This window comes from Pelophylax lessonae (assembly GCF_965119305.1).
Source record: "Pelophylax lessonae genome assembly, chromosome: 1".
In the NCBI taxonomy this organism is placed as follows: Eukaryota; Metazoa; Chordata; class Amphibia; order Anura; family Ranidae; genus Pelophylax; species Pelophylax lessonae.
In genome coordinates, this window is record NC_138768.1 from 533,074,210 (window position 1) to 533,094,902 (window position 20,693).

At 44.9% G+C, this 20,693-nt stretch overlaps 1 protein-coding gene across 1 annotated transcript in view; it reads left to right on the top strand.

The window, feature by feature from the left end:
- LIN54 (lin-54 DREAM MuvB core complex component) overlaps positions 1-20,693 on the top strand; it is a 145,312-nt gene that overhangs the window by 45,337 nt on the left and 79,282 nt on the right. Inside the window, exon 4 of the mRNA XM_082243338.1 lies at positions 15,871-16,019. Within this exon, the coding sequence (XP_082099464.1) occupies positions 15,871-16,019 (149 nt within the window). The remainder of the gene's footprint in view (positions 1-15,870; positions 16,020-20,693) is intronic.

Sequence of the window (20,693 nt, forward strand, 5' to 3'; positions counted from 1 at the left end):
GAAAAGAAGATTTCCTTTTTCTGAGGATGATTCGGCGGTCTGGAACAAATCACCTAAACTGGACGCAGCCTTTTCGCGGGTCTCCAGGCATACGGACTTGGCTTTCGAGGATATGGGATCACTCCCTGATCCCATGGATAAGCGAGCAGACTCCCTCCTGAAGAAAGCCTGGGACTCAGCTCTAGGAAATCTTAAGCCTGCCATGGCAATTACGGTAGTAGCCAGAAACATGGAGTATTGGCTAACTCAGATAAAGGCACATATTGAGGCTGAGACTGGTAAGGAGACCATATTATCCTCATTTCCCATGTTACTACGGGGAGTAGCATACATAGCGGATGCCTCTGCGGAGTCGGTGCGCATGACGGCCAGGTCATCAGCCTTAACCAATTCGGCTAGAAGAGCCCTCTGGTTAAAAACTTGGCAAGGAGACGGGGGCTCTAAAGCCAAATTGTGTGGGATCCCATTTACAGGGGACCGCTTATTTGGTCCAGGATTAGAAACAGTCCTGGATCACACGGCAGACCGAAAGAAATCCTTCCCAATTAAACAGGGGAAAAAGACGGGATTCAATAGAAAGTCCTATCCCCAGAAAAATTTTTTGGCTCCAAAGAAATCTGAAGGACAGAAAAGATCCTGGAATCAAAGAGGGAAGGGCCGCGGGGGGGCTATTTTTCGCCCTCCTGAACAGCCCAAGAAGTCTCAATGACAACCTCACCACTGTGGGAGGAAGACTGGGGACCTTTCTCCCTCGGTGGGAAGAGATCACCTCCAGCCCCTTTATCCTGCAGATAATAAGACAGGGTTATCAGCTGGAGTTCTCAAGCCCCCCTCCTGCCAGAATGTTAATCACCCATCTGCCAAAATGCGAACAGAAGTCCAGGGCCATACTCTCCTCTCTCAAGGAACTAAAAATACAAAACGTCATTCGGAGAGTTTCAGCAAAGGAAGTGGGAGAAGGTTTTTACTCCCACATCTTTGTGGTGATAAAGCCCTCAGGCAGTTACAGGTTAATCTTAAACTTAAAACCCCTGAATCGTTCAATCAGATACAGGAAGTTCAGGATGGACTCTATCTATTCGATAAGAACCATCCTTCCCCCACAGTGCTATATGGCCTCGATAGATCTCAAGGATGCATACCTGCACATTCCCATTGCAGAGAAAAGCCAAAAATTCCTGAGGTTAGCCGTAAAAACAGGGGAGGACATTCAGCACTGGCAATTTCAGGCCCTCCCTTTTGGCCTCTCCTCGTCCCCCCGAATATTAACGAAGGTAATGGCAGAGACCTTGGCTTTTATGCGACTACAGGGTTTGTCGGTAATCGCATACCTAGACGACCTGCTGTTGTTCGCCCACTCCCAAGAACAATTGTCCAGGGATCTCCGGGATGCAACACGGATTCTGGAAGACCTGGGTTGGCTACTAAATTTAGAAAAATCCTCCTTAGTACCAACACAAAGGATATTGTTCTTGGGGTACGAGATAGACTCCAGGGTCCAAAAAATCTTCTTACCCCCGGACAAAAAGCAGAAAATAAACAAGGCAGTAGGACAGTTGCAAGCAAACCAAGCGATCTCAGTCAGACAATCCATGTCTATACTGGGGTTACTAACAGCAACCATCCCAGCAGTTCAGTGGGCAGGCCTGCACTTTCGTCCCCTGCAACTATTCATCCTGGAAGCTTGGGACCGCAGCCAGGATTCCCTGGATACCTTCATACAGATCCCAACCGCAGTGAAAAGATCTCTGTGGTGGTGGAGAAAAGCCGAAAACCTATCACAAGGCCTCTGTTGGGTTCAGATAGCCTCCACCATCATCACCACAGATGCAAGCGGCATAGGCTGGGGGGCCCATCTGGGATCCAAGCTAGCCCAGGGGACCTGGGGACTGGAGGAAGCAAAACAATCCTCCAATTGGAGGGAATTGAGGGCGGTAGAGTTAGCCCTCAGAGCCTTCCAGGAGGACTTGCAGGGACACCGAATTCAGGTACGGTCAGACAATGCCACAGTGGTAGCATATCTAAACCGACAGGGGGGAACCAGAAGCAATCTCCTATGGGGTCTGGCAAAAAAGATCTTGCAATGGGCCGAGGTCCAAGTTCTCTCTCTTTCGGCAGTTCATCTCAAGGGAGAGTTAAATCAACTAGCCGACTTTCTCAGCAGAAAGAAGGTAAGAGAAGGAGACTGGACGTTAAATCAGGAGGTGTTCAATGGAATTACCCAGAGATGGGGAATGCCAAACATCGACCTGTTTGCCTCACGGCAGAACACAAAGACACCTCAATATTTTTCCCTGAGCAGATGGGACGGAGCTCTAGGGGTGGATGCTCTAGCTCAACCCTGGGTGTTCCCCAAATCCTATGCCTTCCCCCCACCAGTGCTAATACCAGCGGTCTTGAGGAAGTTTCAGGAGGAAAGTACGACGCTAATACTTATAGCACCACATTGGCCGAGGAGACCGTGGTTCTCGACCCTAAATCGCTTAGCGGTAGAGCCCCCCTGGTTGCTACCAGTGAGAGAAGATCTCCTCTCCCAGGGCCCAGTACTCTGTCCTCAGACACAACATTGGAACCTTGCAGCTTGGCTACTGAAGAAGAACTGTTAAAGAGCAAGGGTTTCTCGGGCCAACTGGTGCAGACTCTGCTAGGAAGCAGGAAGAAAGAGACACAGAGCATCTACCTAAAAACTTGGAAGTTTTTTAGAAACTGGTGCAAAGCAAGCTCTTTAGACGCAGGAAGTACAGTATCAGTACTCGAGTTCCTACAAGAGGGGGCTAACAAAGGGTTAGCCATCAGCACCCTAAAAGGCCAAATTTCAGCCATTAGCGTATTCCTCGAAATACCTTTAGCAAAAGATCCCTGGGTGATCCGTTTTTTCAAAGCCCTGAATAGGCAAAGACCAACAAGAAATCTCCCATTTCCAATGTGGGATTTGTCTTTAGTTTTGCAGGCTCTCATTAAAGAGCCATTTGAGCCATTGGAGTCTTGTTCGGTGAGAAATTTAACCCTCAAGACAGTTTTTTTAGTGGCAATCACGACCGCCAGGCGGGTTAGTGAGCTAGAGGCCCTTTCGGTTAAAGCACCTTTTTTACAAATTTTTGCAGATCGGGTTATCTTTAAAACCGATCCACCGTTTCTACCCAAGGTAGTCTCAAGGTTCCATAGAGACCAGGAGATAGTGCTACCGACGTTTTGTTCAGAGCCTGTGAGGGAACAGGAAATTCGTTTTCATAGTTTAGATGTCAGAAGATGCATTCTGCAATACCTAAACATCACGAAGGAGTTCAGGAAGTCAGACTCTTTTTTTGTTTTATTTAATAGTTCAAAGAAGGGTACTAAAGCGTCCAGGCGTTCAATAGCCAGATGGCTTAGATTAATCATCTGTGATGCTTATAGGCTTTCCGGCAAGGAGGTCCCTATGGGTATTAAGGCGCACTCTACAAGAGCAATGGCGGCCTCTCAGGCGGAAAGAGCTGGTGCTACCCCGGAGCAGATCTGTCGGGCAGCAACTTGGTCCAGCTACACAACTTTTTCCAAACACTATAGACTGGACCTGCTATCCGCTAAAGATCAGGCTTTTGGGCGAAAAGTCCTGCAAGCGGTAGTCCCACCCTGAAAGTAAGTACTCTCTTATCCTCTCAGAAGTGCCTGTCCTGAAAGACGATAAGGGAAAATTAAAGTTACTTACTGGTAACGTCTTTTCCAGTAGTCTTTCAGGACAGCACTAATACCCACCCGAAGAAGGTCTGAATATAAGATGATCAGAGGATGGAGGTTAGTATGATATATCTTTGTGTCTCCCCAGTGGCCGGAGGTACTTGTAAAGAACTGAAGCAGCCAGCTGGAGGGAGGCTTAAATCCAATAAATTGGGGCGGTGTTTCCTAAGAAGGGAGGAGCCAGGTTCTCTCAGAAGTGCCTGTCCTGAAAGACTACTGGAAAAGACGTTACCAGTAAGTAACTTTAATTTTTTTATCATATCTTTTTCATACAGTTTTTTTCACATTTTTAACTGTTTTTTCTACGTGATATTGAATACCTCAGGTAGCGCATTGATCCTCGTTTTGTATTATTTTTCATATTCTTGTGGCTTTTTTCATTGAAAATAGCGGTGCCTATGTTTTTGAGGCTGTATGACAGTGATTTCGGCAGTGGGAGCCCCTCCTCATCCCCTAGTGCTGACTCTTTTTCTCTTCCTGATTGCCACATGGTGTGCAGTTTGCCCGGTGCTGTAAGTGCCTGATCGGTGTTGGTGAGTCTTTTTGTGGGGTTTTCTCTCTCTTTCTCTCTGCTATAGCAGTGGTAGTGCTCTGTGCTGTACCCCGTTTTACTGCCAGCGTGGTGGGGGTGTCCATAGCGGCGCTATACACCTTTTTTTGTGTGGGTCCCCCTCTTCTCTAATGAAGTCCCTGAAGCACATTTCCCCACCTTATCCCCTCCCGGAGGCTGCGGGTCCCTCTGGGTTCCAGCCATCCATCCATACACTGACGGCGGTCCTGGAGTCCCTTGTGTCCCGAGTGGAGGTGGCTTTTGGTGACGGGCTAGCAAAAAGCGCCCCCTGCCTTCCATCTGTCTCATCAGATCCTGCATCTGATTCGGCCGCTGCGGACATGGGTCACCCTGCTGGGTCTGCAACCACATGCTTGGAATCCTCTGATAGTGAGGATGATTCCTCCACGTCTGCGTCCACGCACAAAAAGGCACTGGTGGATACAATGATTGTATCTGTGCGTGAGACCCTAAAGAGCTGAAGCTGCGACAGTGGCGCAGGTACCCTCTAGCACTCTCAAGCCATCCAGAGCAGTAAAGTGTTTCCTTTCCCTGCCTATTTTGACAGAATTGTCGCTAAAGAGTAGGGGGGACCAAAGCGTCCCCGTGGGGTTCCTATGCGCTTTACTAGGCGTTACCCCTATGAGAAGTCCCTTCCTAAGATGTGGACTGTGCCACCAGTAGTGGACTTTCTGGTTTTCAGATTAAATAAGGCAACCATGATTCCAGTTCATGAGTCCCCGACCTTTAGGGATCCGGCTCACCGGAAGCCGGAGGCTGTGGCCCACAATATGTACACTCTGGCTGGTTCGGCAATAAGGCCGGTATTCACCATTGCTCTAGTGTAGTAAACTCAGTCCGAGTGGGCTAAGCTCTTACGCCATCATCTGGAGAGGGAACAGCCCCCCCCCCCCCCCGGCCTTTGCCGAGCTGGCGGACCAGCTTGTCCAGGGGCGGCAGTTTATCTATGATGCCTCTTTGGCTGCGCCTCCCCTGAGGGCTCGTCTCTCTGTTTTGGCAGTGGCCCTTTGGCGTGTCTTTGGCTTAAGTGCTGGTCTGCGGATCAGACTTCAAAAAAGGCCTTGACTTCTTTTCCTAGGAGATCGCCTGTTTGGAGCTACCCTGGATGACATCATTATAGGTCTCACAGGGGGAAAGAGTACTTTTCTTCCGCAGGCCACTAAGGGCAATAAAACCTCCTCATAGACGTAGGCCCTCCTTCTTAGGGTCGACTGACAAGGGCTCAAAGCCTTTCAGGGCCTCTTCAGGAGGATCCAAATGAACCTGGTCTGGCAAGCCAAGCTCGGGCTTCTCCAGACCAGTGGGCAAGGCTCCTTCTGTATGCAGGTGTGCCCCCACCTGTATCGGGGGTGGGGGAACGTCTTTACTGGTTTCTAGATCTGTGGACGTCCCTGGTGTAGGACAAGTGGGTCCACAAAGTCATTCGGTCCAGCTACAAGACAGAGTTTCGCTCTGGTCTTCCAGCAAGGTTTTTCCCTTCCAACTTGCACCTGTCCCCAGACCGCTTAAGGGCCTGTTTTGGGGCTGTGCTGTGCAAGACCTGTTTCTTCAAGGGGTGATAGTCTGGATCCGACTTCAGAACGCTTTCAGGGTTTTTACTCAAACCTGTTCTCAGTCCCCAAGAAGAAAGGCAAAGTGTGTTCAATCCTGGACCTCAAGGCGCTCAACTGCTTTGTGCAGGAACACATTCCAATATGTCCCAGTCACCAGTGTTTTACTCACTTTGCTGTGGGAGAAGAGCATTATCAGTTTGTGGCGTTATCCCTTACTCGCCTCTGCTCCTCGGGTCTTCACAAAAGTGTTAGCCCCGGTGCTAGCTTTGCTACGCTAATGGGGGATCATGTTACTGGGCTACTATGATGATCTCCTTATGCGAACGGAGTCTCCCTCTGTTCTGGTGGACAACCTGGAGCTCTGAATACGAACTCTGCGAGTTCGGCTGGATTCTGAATTTTCAGAAGTCTGCTCTGGCTCCGTCCACGAAGCTGAACCATCTGTGCCTGACTCTGGACTCGGCCTTAGCCAGAGTGCTTCTACCTCTGGACAAACTTCAGAAATTGCAGGCTGCGATTTGCCTCCTGCTGTCCAACAGATGGTCATCCCTCTGGACTTGTGGGTGCTGGGCCTGATGATGCCTTCCTTATAGGCGGTTCCGTTTGCACAGTTCCATACGAGGTTCTGCAAGGGAGATTCTGACCAAATGGGACAAGACTCCGCAATCTCTGCACAATCAGATTAATATTTTATTATTTCAGGTTCTTGCATAGCGCTGTCAATTTACACAGCGCTTTACATATACATTGTACATTCACATCAGTCCCTGCCCTCAAGAAGCTTATAATCTAAGGTCCCTAACTCACATTCATACATACATAGGAGGGCCAATTTTATACAGGATCCAATTAACTTACCAGCATGTCTTTGGAGTGTAGGAGGAAACCAGAGTACCCGGAGGAACCCCACGCAGGCACAGGGAGAACATGAAAACTCCAGGCAGGTAGTGTCGTGGTTGGGATTCGAACCATGACCCTCTTGCTGCTAGGTGAAAGTGCTAACCACTACACCACTGTGCCGCATACCACTACACCACTGTGCCGCCCTGATCCAGCTGAATCGGGAACGAGGGAGTCCGTGATATGGTGGCTTCATTTTCTGGCGCTTCGGCTGGGAAAATCCTTCCTCCCCTTGTATTGGACAGTGGTCAACACGGATGCAAGCCTGTCCAGATAGGGAGGCGTCCTCAGCAAGCATTCTGCTCAGGGAATCTGAACACTGGAAGAGTCCAGACTACCGATCAATGTCTTGGAACTCCAAGCAATTCGACTGTGTCTGGATCATTGGGCAGATCATCTTTAGGGTTGTCCAGTGCGCATTCAATTGGACAATGCCACGGCCGTGGCTTATTTAAAAAACAAGGGGGGAAAGAAGTGTCCTTGAGGCTCTGGAGGTAGCCCGCATTCTGATGTGGGCAGAACGTTTCGTTTCACCCCTCTCCGCAGTAAACATTCCTGGGGTGGATAATTCGTGGATTCTCAGTCGGCAGGCATTAGACCAAGGGGAGTGGTCCCTTTATCCAGAGATGTTTCATCACTTGTGTCTCCGGTGGGGCACCCCTGAAGTGGATTTGTTGGCTTCTCGGCTCAACAGAAAGGTGCAGAGGTTTGTGACCAAGTTAAGGGATCCTCTAGCGGACGCCACAGTCGTGCTGTTGGCTCCGTGGGGTCAGTATTGGCTGATTTAGGAATAAAAAAGTTTTTCTCCTCAATTTGGGATTTTGTCGGCAAACAAGTACAAAAGTATAAAATTGTAGAGTTTTATTCAAAAAATACACATAGAAAAATTGGTCAAAATAGTTACATATATGGATATAAAATACATGTCATGGAACGCCAAGAATTGCTACCAAACATGAATAATCTAGTGATACATGGGGTGAAAGGCCCCCCCCAAAATGACAGAGTACAAATCCTGATCCAACACGTTTCAAACTTTGTGGAACTAACAGTTCAGTTCTTCATCAGGGAAGAGTAGATTTTACACTCTGAAGAAAGAATGAAAAAATCATAATAAAACAATAAGAAAACAGCCACACAGTCAAAAACAAGCATATCACCCAAAGGGGTGATTACAACATATGTGTAGAGAGGACGAGGAGAAAGGAAGGAAAAAAAAAAAAAACCCAAAAACACCAAACCAAAAAACGCACACAATATCCAGACTGACCATAAGAGGGGAGGAGGGGAAAACGAGCAGATGGAGGTTCGTGAATCATTTCTTTGAAAAAGTGAGCATGGAGTTTGCATCCCAGTCCCTCCTGAAGTGGGTCAATCCCATGTTTTTCCTGTAGGGCCGCAGGCGGAATAAAGAATATTCACCAACCGACCGGCAAAAACACACTGAAAGAATATATATATATATATATATATATATATATATATATATATATATATATATATATATATATATATATATGTGTATGTATCTGTATATAGTAGGTGGGAATAGACAAGGATTGTAAAATAAGGTCATTGTACTGTATCCTAAATATTTCAACGATCTGGATCAAAAAGCAGCTTTTTGAATGGTGCGTCCAAAGAAAAAAAGGGGATGCATCCAAGAGCAAAAAGCTATTACACATATACGGACAAAACCCATCAACCCAATAGAGATCCTATAATAAATAAACTCACATGATATTCCAAGAAGAGTGGGTTCTATGGTGAAGCCACAAGTCCTAGGATCAAAGGTTCTTTCCAAATGAGTAGTAAGTAAAATACATGGAGGCTAAAAAGCAAAAAGAAGCCCCCAATACCAGTGTTGATAGGTCCTCACATCATGGAGCACCCCTTCGGCAAGAGGGCTCCAGAGGACTGACGCCGGTCACGGACCTCGGCGTCCTAAAAAGGGCGCCCGAGCGGGAGAAACCCGCGTCAAAAAGCACCCCCACTTCCGCCTATGGTGACGCCATAAACATGGCGCCAAACCGGAAGTGGCGTCATAACCATGGGGCCGGACCGGAAGTGGCCGGAAATGTCGGAATCGGCGGGCGCCGCACACCGCGGTTACCGCCGATTCCCGCACATCACCATTCAATAGGGCCAATGGCCGCCGGCGCGGGCGCTGGCTGACCCCCAGTCCCAGAGGGAGACAAAGCATTTACCTCCCTACAAAGACTGGGCGATCTGAATCATCTGCCCAACATCACAAGGATGTGGGAGGATGAAATACCAGCCACCCGCGCCGGACAGGAAATTACATGGGACAAAACAACCCCCCCATCCTGATGGGGGGAGAGACGGGGAGCAAGCGCACAAAGCAGGCCGAGGGCAACACTCATAAGAAAAAAAATCAAAAGAAAAAAATCAATGGCAAAAGAAGGGGGGCTGCAACCCCCAAACCCCCTCAAATGGCACAGCTGAAGGAGAAAAAAATCCACTGACAAAATACAAGGAAGAAAAATAAACAAAAATTGTCAAAAAGGTAAACATGAAAAACCATATATATATATTTTTTTTAATCAATAACTTTATTGGTTTTTCATGTTTACCTTTTTGACAATTTTTGTTTATTTTTCTTCCTTGTATTTTGTCAGTGGATTTTTTTCTCCTTCAGCTGTGCCATTTGAGGGGGTTTGGGGGTTGCAGACCCCTTCTTTTGCCATTGATTTTTTTCTTTTGATTTTTTTTCTTATGAGTGTTGCCCTTGGCCTGCTTTGTGTGCTTGCTCCCCGTCTCTCCCCCCATCAGGATGGGGGGGTTGTTTTGTCCCATGTAATTTCCTGTCCGGCGCGGGTGGCTGGTATTTCATCCTCCCACATCTTTGTGATGTTGGGCGGATGATTCAGATCGCCCAGTCTTCGTAGGGAGGTAAATGCTTTGTCTCCCTCTGGGACTGGGGGTCAGCCAGCCCACGTCACTTCCGGTTTGGCGCCATGTTTATGATGTCACCTCCGGCGGAAGTGGGGGTGCTTTTTGGCGCGGATTTCTCCCGCTCGGGCGCCCTTTTTAGGACGCCGAGGTCCGTGACCGGCGTCAGTCCTCTGGAGCCCTCTTGCCGAAGGGGTGCTCCATGATGTGAGGACCTATCAACACTGGTATTGGGGGCTTCTTTTTGCTTTTTAGCCTCCATGTATTTTACTTACTACTCATTTGGAAAGAACCTTTGATCCTAGGACTTGTGGCTTCACCATAGAACCCACTCTTCTTGGAATATCATGTGAGTTTATTTATTATAGGATCTCTATTGGGTTGATGGGTTTTGTCCGTATATGTGTAATAGCTTTTTGCTCTTGGATGCATCCCCTTTTTTTCTTTGGACGCACCATTCAAAAAGCTGCTTTTTGATCCAGATCGTTGAAATATTTAGGATACAGTACAATGACCTTATTTTACAATCCTTGTCTATTCCCACCTACTATATACAGATACATACATATATATACCGTATTTTCTTTCAGTGTGTTTTTGCCGGTCGGTTGGTGAATATTCTTTATTCCGCCTGCGGCCCTACAGGAAAAACATGGGATTGACCCACTTCAGGAGGGACTGGGATGCAAACTCCATGCTCACTTTTTCAAAGAAATGATTCACGAACCTCCATCTGCTTGTTTTCCCCTCCTCCCCTCTTATGGTCAGTCTGGATATTGTGTGCGTTTTTTGGTTTGGTGTTTTTGGGTTTTTTTTTTTTTCCTTTCTCCTCGTCCTCTCTACACATATGTTGTAATCACCCCTTTGGGTGATATGCTTGTTTTTGACTGTGTGGCTGTTTTCTTATTGTTTTATTATGTTTTTTTCATTCTTTCTTCAGAGTGTAAAATCTACTCTTCCCTGATGAAGAACTGAACTGTTAGTTCCACAAAATTTGAAACGCGTTGGATCAGGATTTGTACTCTGTCATTTTGGGGGGGCCTTTCACCCCATGTATCACTAGATTATTCATGTTTGATAGCAATTCTTGGCGTTCCATGACATGTATTTTATATCCATATATGTAACTATTTTGACCAATTTTTCTATGTGTATTTTTTGAATAAAACTCTACAATTTTATACTTTTGTACTTGTTTGCCGACAAAATCCCAAATTGAGGAGAAAAACTTTTTTATTCCTATATGTGACTAGGGATGGTGGCAAACGACACCTATCCCAATCTGAAAAATCTTTTGTAGTATTGGCTGATTTATGCCTTCCCTCCTCTCAAACATCTGCCAAGACTTCTACGTAGAATAGAGGCAGAAGAGATTCTGGTCATCTTAGTGGCTTTGGACTGGCCTTGTCGGGCTTGGTGAGCCGATCTGGTGCAACTGGTCACCGACGTTTCCTTGGAAGCTCCCTCCCAGGGAGGATCTGCTTTCCCAAGGACCGATCTTCCATCCTGCTTTACAGTCGCTGGCTTTGACGGTTTTGCTGTTGAACGCCAGGTGCTGAAGAATAGGGGTTTACCTAAATCGGTAATTCCTACACTGTTGAAAGCTAGAAAATCTACTTCTAGGAAGATCTACCATTGTACGTGGAAGACGTATATTGCATGGTGTGAGTCGCTTAGGGTTCATCCTCGCTCCTTCTCTGTGTCTTCAACAGGGGGGTTGAACTGATGTTACGCTGTCCCAGTAGGTGGCCTTTTTGGTGGCTATCACCTTTGTGCCCAGGGTGTCAGAACTGGCGGCATTATCCTGTCGTTCACCTTAACTGGTGATTCACAGGGATAAGGTTGTCTGTCTTTCATTTGAATGAAAACATTGCGTATTCCAAAGACATGTTGGTAGGTTAATTGGATCCTGTATAAAAAAAAAAAAAATTGGCCCTACTGTGTATGTATGTGAGTTGGGGACCTTAGATTGTAAGCTCCTTGAGGGCAGGGACTGATGTGAATGTACAATGTATATGTAAAAGCACTGCATAAATTGACAGCGCTATAGAAGTACCTGAAATAAATAAATAAATAATTGCGTTGCCTTCCCTGTGTTCCCAGGCCTAAACATTCAAAGGAAATTGCCTTGCATGCCTTGGATGTGGTCTGGGCAATTGGAGTGTACCTGGCAGCTACAGAGTCTTTCAGGAAGTCAGACTCTATTTGTGCTCACAGACGGACCTAGAAAAGGGTTTCCCACTTCCTCTGTGACCATTTCCAGATGGATCAGACAGACTATTCCATCAGGGATCAGGTTCCTCCTTTCCCTGTCAAGGCATACTCTACTAGGGGGCTTAGTGCCTCCTGGGCCTTCCCTCATCAGGCGTCTGTAACGCATGTTTGCAAGGCGGGCCACCTTTTCGTCCATGCACACTTTCATAAAGTTTTATGAGGTGGATGTTTTGGCATCTGCAAATGCTTCTTTTGGCCGCAAGGTTTTGCAGGCTGCTTTTTAGAGGACCTGGCCCTCTTTGAGGGTGTATTGTTTTTTTTAGGTGGGCTCCAGTTGTTTGTGGTTGAGCTCCATGTTACCTGGTTGTCTACGGTTTAGGAAATTTTTCTTGCTGTTCCCACCCCTCATGTTTGACATTGCTTTAGGATGTCCCAATGGTCAAGAAGATAAAGAGCTGTGTCCGTCAATGAGCGAAAGAGAAAATGGGATTTTTGACTTACCGTAAGATCCATTTCTCTGATGTTCATTGACGGACACAGCACCCACCCCTCTATGGAGTTGGCTTTCTTCTGACACTGCTTGTAACAAAACTGAGTGCCTATGGCTGAGAGTGGGAGTATACCCCCTGGGACTGCCCCATAGGCATAGTCAAGCTTTTTCCTGCCTAGTCTCCTCCTCCAGTAGGGGACAGCATAACCCAATGGTCAAGAAGATAAACAGCTGCGTCCATCAATGAATATCAGAGAAATGGATTTTATAGTAAGTCAAAAATCCCATTTTTTTTTTCGTACTGTCACTAGTCAGTGTCCCTGATCACTGCCACATCAGTTATTTGATAACCTTATACTTCACTGGTGACCGTATGTAAAAAAATTTACAACTTCAAAAAACTCACAATGCCTCTTTTTAAATACCTTGGACTGTCTAAGTGGTGATTTGGGGGGTATTTGTACTGTCCTGGCATAAGTCTTAAGAAATTAGATTGTACGTACATCAGGATTGATCAATTCTCACATATATACCATACCTTTCACACAGACTAAATAATATACACTGATTTGGGTTATTTTCACCAAAGAAATGTAGCAGAATACATTTTGACCTAAATTTATGAAGAACAGTTATTCACTTGTAAAATTTTATAACAGAAACAAAGAAAAACTTTTTTTCTCAAAATTTTCAGTCTTTTTTGGCTATTTAGCAAAAAAATAAAAACCTGGTGGTGATTAAATACCAACAAAAGAAAGCCCTAGTTGTGTGGAAAAAAATGTAATTTGGGTACAGTGTTTCATGACCGTGCAATTTTTATTCAAAATGCGACATCGCTGAAAGCTGAAAATTGGCCTGGGCAGGAATACAATTTTTTGCACCTATAAAAATCCTTTTTCTTGGAGTCCTTTCAGGAATGCAGGTCTCACTACTTATTTTTTTTAAATTATGCTCTTGATACTTGTGGGAGGGTTAACTTGCGCCACCCTACAATTTTTTGTTAGCCGGTGTCTGATTTCTCCTGTACGAAGCAGTAAACCTTGAAGTTCAAAGACTTTTTGTGTGCCTCAATAGACTCCCAAAAAAAAAGGATTTTCCGGTGAGTACATAATTGTGGACTATACAGTACATAGAAATAATTTGGATCAGTACATTGATGACCTTTGCATCAAGTTGATGTCATTCACATTGTCTAAATACAAACAACAACAACAACAAAAAAAAAAATGAAAGGGGATTAATTTCCTTTTTCTGGATACTATCTTTTACCTGTGTCTTCATACAGTAATTCATAGGTTGGGTACCGGCTTGCCTGTATTTTTTTCACTCCACAAAAATATATCATGGATACTATTCTGACAAACACAGTAAAGTCTGTAAAGAGTAAAAAAAACCTTATGCTCAAATCATCTTTGCATGTAATTCACTGACATCTGTGTCTCTTTTTTTTCTTTTTTACAATTATTTAAGAAAAAGTGTTTTTGTTTGTCACACAGCAGGAAAAAGTATGGTTGAAAACGCTGTTGAATTGAAAATCACCCATCATGGGGTGTAAAAAAACATAACATAACAGAATCCCAAGTAAATAATTTAGTCCAAATAAACAGTATTCAAGTAAATATGGCGTCCTCAGATAGCAGTACTCTGAGCGCCAAGGAGAAAGGGTTGTTTTACAGGTAAGGAATGTGCCACATCCCAAATATAATGAAGAGATTGTTCGAATTGATCAGGCAAGGACTTTATAGGCACAATTTGTTAGAAAAATCACAATTTATTAAGAAATTATTCAAATCAACAATATGGGTGCATATACCTCATACAAAGAGTACAACAAATAACAGTGAATATCACAATATACACAGAATATATATTTATAAAGGTAATATCCTGCTACATCACAAAGTGGGCTTTGTGATCGGTGACAGGAAAGATAACTGTCGTCCGTCAGGGTCCCATGATGTTACATTCGAGTGGTAGATGGTAGATAGTTACAATGCTCAACATGTTTCGCTTTTATATAAAGCTTCGTCGGGAGCTTAAATCATGTTTCTGTGTAAAAAAATGAACAAGAAATCATTCAGCCATAGTGATACATATGAGTAGATGTATCCAAATAATTAGCTGACCAGTATTGATACCGAAACAGTTGTCAAACATACACTTTTTTGTTGTTTTGATTTTTTAACAAATTGTGCCTATAAAGTCCTTGCCTGATCAATTCGAACATATAAACAGTATAAAGGCTGTATCAATAAATTTATGTTTTTAGGCTACATTCACACCTGAGCGTAGCGTTTTTCGCGGGTTTTTTACCGCGATTTTTGCGGCGTTTTTACCGCGATTTTACCGCGATTTTTACCGCGATTTTTGTGCAGGCGTTTTTAGATTGAATAGAGATCAATGGAAAACGCCTGTAATCTGCCCAAAAAGAAGCTCATGTACTTTTTTGAGCGTTGGGCGTTTTGTATACAGCGTCAAAACGCTCAGATGTGAACAGGGGCCATTGAAATGAATAGGATTTGTCTTGTTGGGCGTTTTGAGAGCTGATCCTAGAGCAGAAAAACGCCCCAAAAACGCCCCAAAACGCCTAGATGTGAACGGAGCCTTAGAAGTATGGTCTCTCCCACAATAAAGGTGATGCAACCAGTCACCCTGCACAGCAAATAACCTCACAGGTGACCTTATGCATACATCAGTTATAAGGTTGTGCACATCTGTGCCTCTTTAAAATGTCTGAACGGTTATTGTCTTTTAGGCTGGATTCACACTGTAGTGGTGCATTAGTCCATGCATGTTAACCCACATTACTCAATGGAATAACTTTTGTTGTGGCACTCATTAAAGTGGTTCTAAAGCCTAAACCTTTTTTTCTTAACAAATTCCCTGCATAAGGTAAAAATGTTTAAAAAGTAATTTTGCCTCCCCTCTTATACTTACCCGAGCCCTTACTCGATCCACTGTTGAGCCTCTCTGTAGTGTCTCCCTGCTCTCACAGGCTTTGCTGAGCAAGTAACAGCCATTGGTCAGTGAAATCCTGTAACAAAGGAGCGGGGGTGGGCCAAGCTGCGCTGGCTGTGTCTATGTTTATGGACACAGTCAGCATGGTTCGGGATCAAGCCTGCAGGTGTGCCAAAATAAGAAGTGGCTTCCTATGGTGGCACACCAAGAAGAGGAGTCAGGGTGGGGGACCCCAGAAAAGGAGGATCAGGGCTGCTCTTTGCAATTCTATTGCACATATCAGGTAAGTATAACATGTTTGTTATTAAATAAATAAATAAATAAACATTACAATCACATTAAAGTGTGTTGCATTAAGGCAGGTTATTAGTTTGAATTGGGGTGCCTAATGCATGCATTATTAGTAATGATTTACTATGTGTTGTGGCACATTGCAATGCAGTGCATTGGCAAGGTGTGTTGGGGTGCCATTTGGAAAGAATTGCACTGTACTGCACCAACTGCAGCACAGCAGTCTGAATCAAGCCTTTCAAGATGTTTCCTTTCTTTCATAGGCAAGGTGCTTTCTCATGTTAATTCTGCATCTCAGTCCAAGCCAATTACTATCACTGAAAGTGGAGCAGTCACTGGGACATCCCTGGAGTCCACAACACAGACGTCCAATAAAATTGCCATATCCCCTCTAAAGTCTCCCCCTACCAAGGTACTTTTTTTTTTAATAGAAAGATTGACTTTTATTCTACTGGGTGCTTATGACTTTGTATACACAGCGTAAAAATTCCTGTTATTCCTGAAATGATGATGGGTCTACTGTAAAGCAGATTGTGCCTTGCTCATGCAGGACAAAGCAACAAGTTCATTTTAAGGGCAGCCTGGTTAGCAGCAAATAAATGCCTCCCCTACTTTTTCAGTTGCTGGGAGAAAAATGGGGTGGATTTGATTTAAATCCATTCGATTTAAATAATTTTTAAAGAGCAACTGTTATCCCTGTCCTGCAGCGGCTCCTCCTCTGACCCACTCCACTGTTGACTCACTGACAGTCCCATTCACTTTAATGGGACAGCTGGTGATGCGGCAGTGACACAACAAGGTGAGGGACATGGCAGCAGCAGGTGAGTCGATGCCCGCTAACAGGCGCTGCCTTGATGGATCTGAAATGACAGGTGCTCTTTCTCGCTGGTAGTTGGTGTGAAATTGTGTAAATGCATCAATGCAGTGCAGGTTATCTCAGCTTGCAGAGCTTGGATTCATTGAATGAGTTTACCAAAAATATAAATATTGCAGAATATACAGCCTTATGCTACATAACTAAGCTCCATTTCATGCGGAATAAACTAAATTGTTAATGTATGTTTCTCCCGTTTGTTTTGATTGAAATTGTGTCGTTTTTCTATTGCCTCTGCGCACCCTGCATGGTAGACTTTTTCCACATCTGAAAAAACTGGTTTGATCTAAAAACATTACTGTTTTTTTAGGAGGATCTGGAATACTTTTGACCAATCTATTTTTCAGGGTGTGTTGGCGGGCAAATATGAACTGAGGGTGTTTGGGGAGGATTTTTTTCTAATTTTGGATCACTACGTAATATGGGCCAGTGCTTTTTAAAATAATTTTTTAATGGCTTTATATTGTCACCACACATATAACGTCACCACATTGAGGTGTGTGGTATAGTTGGGAGATTCCATATGCATTCCAGCACTTTTTTTGATATGCACTTTTAGATTTGCACTATTATTATATTCATTATATCTGTTTTATTTTTGATTCTTCCAAAGATTCTCATCGAATCACATTTATATGCACTTGTCACTGTATATGTTAAACACTTCTGCATATTGAGTTTTTATCACTGATATTCTATTGCACTATATATATTTCTTAGCATTTTCTAATTTTAGGCAGCGCCACCACCCTACCTTCCTTATTCTATTTTTAGTCTTCGGACTAATATCAAGGGAGGCTGTAGCCTATATCTCATATCTTTTTTACATCTTCTTCACACATTATATATCATATCTTACACTACTTTTACATATTTCCCATTTGCACATATATTTTTGTACACATCTTTTTGCCTTATATCCAGATAGACCATTAGTGCGGAGTTCTATACCTTTCATCATCTGTATTTGGTGTGACAGTGTGAGGAGAAAAAAAAGGCAGATCGCCGATGCTGTCAGAGGGACATCGGTCCCGAAGAGGAGAGGGGCATCTTTGCCCACCAGCGCCACCTACCAATGCCCACTAGTGCCACCTATCAGTGCCAATCAGTGCCCCATCATGGGTGCTGCCCATAAGTGTCACCTAACATTGCCCATCAGTGCCACCTGTTAGTGCCCATGAGTGCCGCCTATTATTGCCCTTCAGTTGCACCTACCAGTGCCCTTTAGTGCCGCCTTAGGCCAGTGCAGCCTATCGGTGCCCATCAGTGTAGCCTATCCGTGCCCATCAGTGCAGCCTATCAGGGCCCATCAATGCCGCCTCATCAGCGCACATCAATGAAGGAGAAAAATTACCTGTTTGCAAAATTTTATAACAAACTATAAAAACTGATTTTTTTTTTTCTTTTTTTTTTGTTTCTAAATTTTCGGTCTTTTTTTGTTTGTTCAGCAAAAAAAAAAAAAAAACTCCAGTAGTGATTAAATACCACCAAAAGAAAGCTCTATTTGTTTGAAAAAAATTATAAAAATGTAATTTGGGTACAGTGTTGCATGACCGCGCAATTTACATTCAAAGTGCGACAGGGCTGAAAGCTGAGAACTGGCCTGGGCAGGAAGGGGCTCAAAGTGCCCAGTAGGCAAGTGGTTAATATCAGAACATGCAGTTAAAAGGTAGCGTCATGGTAATATAGGTTTCCATTTCCATGCTTCTATCCACTATGCATCTTAATAATGAGGTATTCGTATATACAGTGCCTTGCGAAAGTATTCGGCCCCCTTGAACTTTGCGACCTTTTGCCACATTTCAGGCTTCAAACATAAAGATATAAAACTGTAATTTTTTGTGAAGAATCAACAAGTGGGACACAATCATAAAGTGGAACGAAATTTATTGGATATTTCAAACTTTTTTAACAAATGAAAAACTGAAAAATTAGGCGTGCAAAATTATTCAGCCCCCTTAAGTTAATACTTTGTAGCGCCACCTTTTGCTGCGATTACAGCTGTAAGTCGCTTGGGGTATGTCTCTATCAGTTTTGCACATCGAGAGACTGAAAGTTTTGCCCATTCCTCCTTGCAAAACAGCTCGAGCTCAATGAGGTTGGATGGAGAGCGTTTGTGAACAGCAGTTTTCAGTTCTTTCCACAGATTCTCGATTGGATTCAGGTCTGGACTTTGACTTGGCCATTCTAACACCCGGATATGTTTATTTGTGAACCATTCCATTGTAGATTTTGCTTTTATGTTTTGGATCATTGTCTTGTTGGAAGAAAAATCTCCATCCCAGTCTCAGGACTTTTGCAGACTCCATCAGGTTTTCTTCCAGAATGGTCCTGTATTTGGCTCCATCCATCTTCCCATCAATTTTAACCATCTTCCCTGTCCCTGCTGAAGAAAAGCAGGCCCAAACCATGATGCTGCCACCACCATGTTTGACAGTGGGGATGGCGTGTTCAGGGTGATGAGCTGTGTTGCTTTTACGCCAAACATAACGTTTTGCATTGTTGCCAAAAAGTTCGATTTTTGGTTTCATTTGATCAGAGCACCTTCTTCCACATGTTTGGTGTGTCTCCCAGTTGGCTTGTGGCAAACTTTAAACGACACTTTCTCTGTCGCTCATTGACAGACGTAGTCCTCTTTGATTCACATCAATTGGGTTATGCTGCCTCCGCAGGAGTAGGACTAGGCAGAAAGAAAAAATGTTCTGGCTCCACCCTAGGGGCAGTCCCAGAGGGTATATCCTCTTCCTGTCTGCTACAGAGAATCAGTTTTTTTCTGTCTAGTCAGGAGTAAGGACCTAAGTTCCTTGCTGGGATCTCTGGTCCTGGCAAGATTTTTTAGAAAAATTTTTTCTTTTAGGTAGTTTTTTTGTCTCCAGTTTTCCTGTGAGATCTTCAAGCAAATCACGCCGGATCTGGGCGACGGGCTGGATGTTGAGATCCAGTGGTCACCCCAGCCGGCCTACGAGCACGTGCAGACCATTGCATCGCGCTTGGTCGGCCGCGACACATTTAAGTAATTATGCGGGACCGGGCGACGGGCTGGATGTTGAGATCCAGTGGTCACCCCGGTTCAGCCTACGAGCGCGTGCAGACCAGAGCTCCGCGCTGGGTCGGCCGCGACATAGTCCCATTGGACGGGGACTGACCCTGCGAGTTAAACGTCTCGCTTGGACGCCAAGAACCAGAGAGTCAAGGCGTCCGTATTGGTCAACAACCCCCCACTTCGGTGGAGAGGGTATTGTGAAGAGAGGGTGCCTGTCGGTTCGGTATGGTGAGTAAATGTTCCCCCCTGTGGGGTCTTTGGAATACGGGCCCCTCTGTGTATGGTCGGATCCTTTCTGACATTAAAGTTCCCCCTTGTAGCCTATGACATGTTCACATATCCCTTGTGATAGTGTGATCTGGTTTGGGAGCTGACACTCCAGCAGGCTTGGTTTGGGAGCTAACACTTTAAACAAACCTCGGTTTGGGAGCTGACACTCTAGCATCCTTGGTTTAGGAGCTGACACTCCAGCAGGCTTGGTTTGGGAGCTGATACTTCAGCAAGTCTTGGGTTCTCTAGCAAGGAAGCCGAGTTCGATTTGCTGTAGTAAACACATAGGAGGTATAGCCTACCTTAGATCGCCATACTCCCGCAGGCCGACAGGCCGCCATCAGCTGTTTTCTAAGCATGCAGGCCGCTGTACTGGAGGAGCCACGCTAGATCGGCAGTCCGCCGCCATTTTGTTGTAGACCGCATGTCTGCATTGTCTACACAAGCCGCCCGCAGGTCACGCAGGCCGCCATTTTTTCGTAGCCTATTGTCTCCTGCATGGGGGCGGCCATGTTTGATGTGCCCAGCAAACCTCGAGGAGCAGCTGGGAACGCCGGAAGGCGTACACAGGGGGCGGAGCCACTTCCTTTCACCCGGGAAATCTAGTGCAAGACTTCCAGTCTGCACAAGACAACGCTGACAGCAGTTTTAATAAGAAACTTCTTTGCATCTGGTGATGAGCCCTTGGGGTCTCTCTCTCTCTCTGGGGGTCCTAAACAGGTACGCTGAGGGGCGCTATTGCGCTGGTGAATTAAAAGAGGTATTTTTTTATTTTTTTTCTTTTTTACCGGCAAAGTGTCCTGGATTAACATGGACCCTGCCACATGTATCTCCACCTGATCCCCTCGAAGTGGCTGCAGGACCCTCCAGTTCCCCACTTAATAGTGAGTCATTGTCAG